This window comes from Jaculus jaculus, chromosome 5 (genome assembly GCF_020740685.1).
Source record: "Jaculus jaculus isolate mJacJac1 chromosome 5, mJacJac1.mat.Y.cur, whole genome shotgun sequence".
Classification (NCBI taxonomy): Eukaryota; Metazoa; Chordata; class Mammalia; order Rodentia; family Dipodidae; genus Jaculus; species Jaculus jaculus.
The window spans coordinates 92,255,976-92,258,739 of record NC_059106.1 but is presented as its reverse complement, the minus strand read 5'-3'; the positions used below and the strand labels follow the sequence as shown (position 1 = coordinate 92,258,739).

Here is a 2,764-nt window from a genome sequence, read left to right as displayed (position 1 = left end):
CGGGAGGAGGAGAAAGAAGGGCCCAACTGTAGGAGGGCAGCGGAGCATTACCTCATCCCGTGAGCCTCCGCGGGCCGGAGAAGAATCTTCTAGGGTGGGGTCTCCATGGCGACGAGCGAGCCCGCCCCCGTGAGAGCGACGCAAACCAATGGGAAGGCCTTGGGGTGACATCATGGGCTATTTTTAGGCGTTGACTGGTAGCTGATAAGTGTTGAGCTCGGGCTGGATAAGGGTTCAGAGTTGTACTGAGTGTGGCCAGAGCATCGAGGCGGGAGCTCCGGTCGGGGACTCGGACCAGTCAGCCGGGACGGCCGCGGCGTACCGACTGCAGAGTGCCTTCTTTTCCATTTCTTCCCTGGACCCCGCGTCCGGGTCGCCCGCGCGGGTGTGGCGGGGAGCGCCCGGAAAAAGAGCCCCTTTTCGCGCCGCCCGCGGAGGAGACCCCGCTGCCCGGACGCTGACAGCCGGCTCTCCTGGAGGACGGCGGAGAGCGGCGGCATCAGCCAGCAACTTTTCCGGCCCAGAGGACTGAGACTAGCGGCCCAGAACGAACTTTGCAAAGCTCGGCTGCGCCGTGGGCTGCCGCGCGGCGGTCGGGACACGCAGGCAGTCGAGGGAGACGGGAGACCTGCCGGGGCGCGCGGCTGAACTTGGTCGAGCGCTAGCCGTGGCGGCCGGCCGTCCCCTCCCCCTCTCCTCGGAGGAGGGGTCAGTCGTCGGGAGTCGGGAGAACTCCGCGCTGACAGCCTCTATCTCCGGGAAGCGACTTCGTCCGGCGCTCCCGAGGAGCCGCTGCGCCCCCAGTGCTCCGTGAGTGACCGCGACTTTTCAAAGCCCGGCGGCGCGCGGACTCAACTAGAGTGAGTGCACACGGCGTCTTAACCCCGTGCTCCCCGGAGCGAACTTGGGAGGAGGGCGCAGGGGGAGCACTGCCTGCTGGAGCGCGCGCTCTTGGAGAAACTTTCCTTCTCGCCAAAAGGCCCGGGGGCGCGCGGGTGTCCCCCACCTCCACCTCCCCGGCGCGCTGCTGCGGTCCCGAAACTTGTGCTCACAGCCGAAGCCAGCCCCGCGTGAAGTGCAGGACTGTTCTATGACTGCAAAGATGGAGACGACCTTCTACGACGATGCCCTCAACGCCTCATTCCTCCAGTCCGAGAGCGGCGCCTACGGCTACAGTAACCCCAAGATCCTGAAACAGAGCATGACCCTGAACCTGGCCGACCCGGTGGGCAGCCTGAAGCCGCACCTTCGCGCCAAGAACTCGGACCTCCTCACCTCGCCCGACGTGGGGCTGCTCAAGCTGGCATCGCCGGAGCTGGAGCGCCTGATCATCCAGTCCAGCAACGGGCACATCACCACCACGCCGACCCCCACCCAGTTCCTGTGTCCCAAGAACGTGACCGACGAGCAGGAGGGCTTCGCCGAGGGCTTCGTGCGGGCCCTGGCCGAACTGCACAGCCAGAACACGCTGCCCAGCGTCACGTCGGCGGCGCAGCCGGTCAGCGGGACGGGTATGGTGGCCCCCGCGGTGGCCTCGGTGGCGGGCAGCGGCGGCGGCAGCGGCGGCTTCGGGGCCGGCCTGCACAGTGAGCCGCCGGTCTACGCCAACCTCAGCAACTTCAACCCGGGCGCGCTGAGCGGCGGCGGCGGCGGCGGTGGGGCGCCCTCGTACGGCGCGGCCGGCCTGGCGTTTCCCGCGCAGCCCCAGCAGCAGCCCCAGCAGCCGCACCACCTGTCCCAGCAGATCCCGGTGCAGCACCCGCGCCTGCAAGCCCTGAAGGAAGAGCCGCAGACGGTGCCCGAGATGCCCGGGGAGACGCCGCCCCTATCCCCCATCGACATGGAGTCCCAGGAGCGGATCAAGGCGGAGAGGAAGCGCATGAGGAACCGTATCGCTGCCTCCAAGTGCCGGAAAAGGAAGCTGGAGAGGATCGCCCGGCTGGAGGAAAAAGTGAAAACTTTAAAAGCACAGAACTCGGAGCTGGCGTCCACGGCCAACATGCTTAGGGAACAGGTGGCACAACTTAAACAGAAAGTCATGAACCACGTTAACAGTGGGTGCCAACTCATGCTAACGCAGCAGTTGCAAACGTTTTGAGGGGAGACTGTCGGGGCTGAGGGGCAATGGAGGTAGAAAAAAATGACACAGATTTGAGAACTTGACAGGTTGCAACAGAGAGGGGGGAAGAAGTGTCCGAGGACTAAAGCAAATGGCATCCAAGTTGGACTGGGTTGCGTCCTGACGGCGCCCCCAGTGTGCTCGAGTGAAAAGGGCTTGGCGCGCCTTGCCTTGGCTGGCTTGGAGCCAGGGAGCAGCCGCCTGCAGGCTGCCCGGCTTTGTGATCGGGCTGTCCCTGCGCAAACAGAAGGATAGACTTTTCTTTAACATTGACCAAGAACTGCATGGACCTAACATTCGATCTCATTCAGTATTAAAGGGGGGTGGGGGGATTACAAACTGCAATAGAGACTAGATTGCTTCTGTAGTACTCCTTAAGAACACAAAAGGGGGAGGGAGGGCTGGGGGGGAGGGAGGGTTGTGAGGGCGAGGCCAAGCCTGCAAGTGAAAAACTATGGCCTGCCTTCCTTAACTGTGTATGTACATATATTTTTTTTTAATTTTGATGAAAGCTGATTACTGTCAATAAACAGCTTCTTGCCTTTGTAAGTTATTTCATGTTTGTTTGTTTGGGTGTCCTGCCCAGTGTTGTTTGTAAATAAGAGATTTGAAACACTCTGAGTTTACCATTTGTAATAAAGTATA

General features: G+C 62.0%; 1 protein-coding gene across 1 annotated transcript; it reads left to right on the top strand.

Moving 5' to 3' along the window:
- Positions 1-221: 221 nt before the first annotated feature.
- Positions 222-2,505, top strand: Jun (Jun proto-oncogene, AP-1 transcription factor subunit). Its single transcript, XM_045151203.1, has one exon. It carries the CDS (start codon positions 1,091-1,093, stop codon positions 2,096-2,098), a length of 1,008 nt encoding a protein of 335 aa, XP_045007138.1. The 5' UTR covers positions 222-1,090; the 3' UTR covers positions 2,099-2,505.
- The last annotated feature ends 259 nt before the right edge of the window (positions 2,506-2,764 follow it).

Excerpts from the sequence above, each read along its gene's own strand:
- Jun (XM_045151203.1), top strand. The coding sequence starts at position 1,091 with ATGACTGCAAAGATGGAGACGACCTTCTACGACGATGCCCTCAACGCC.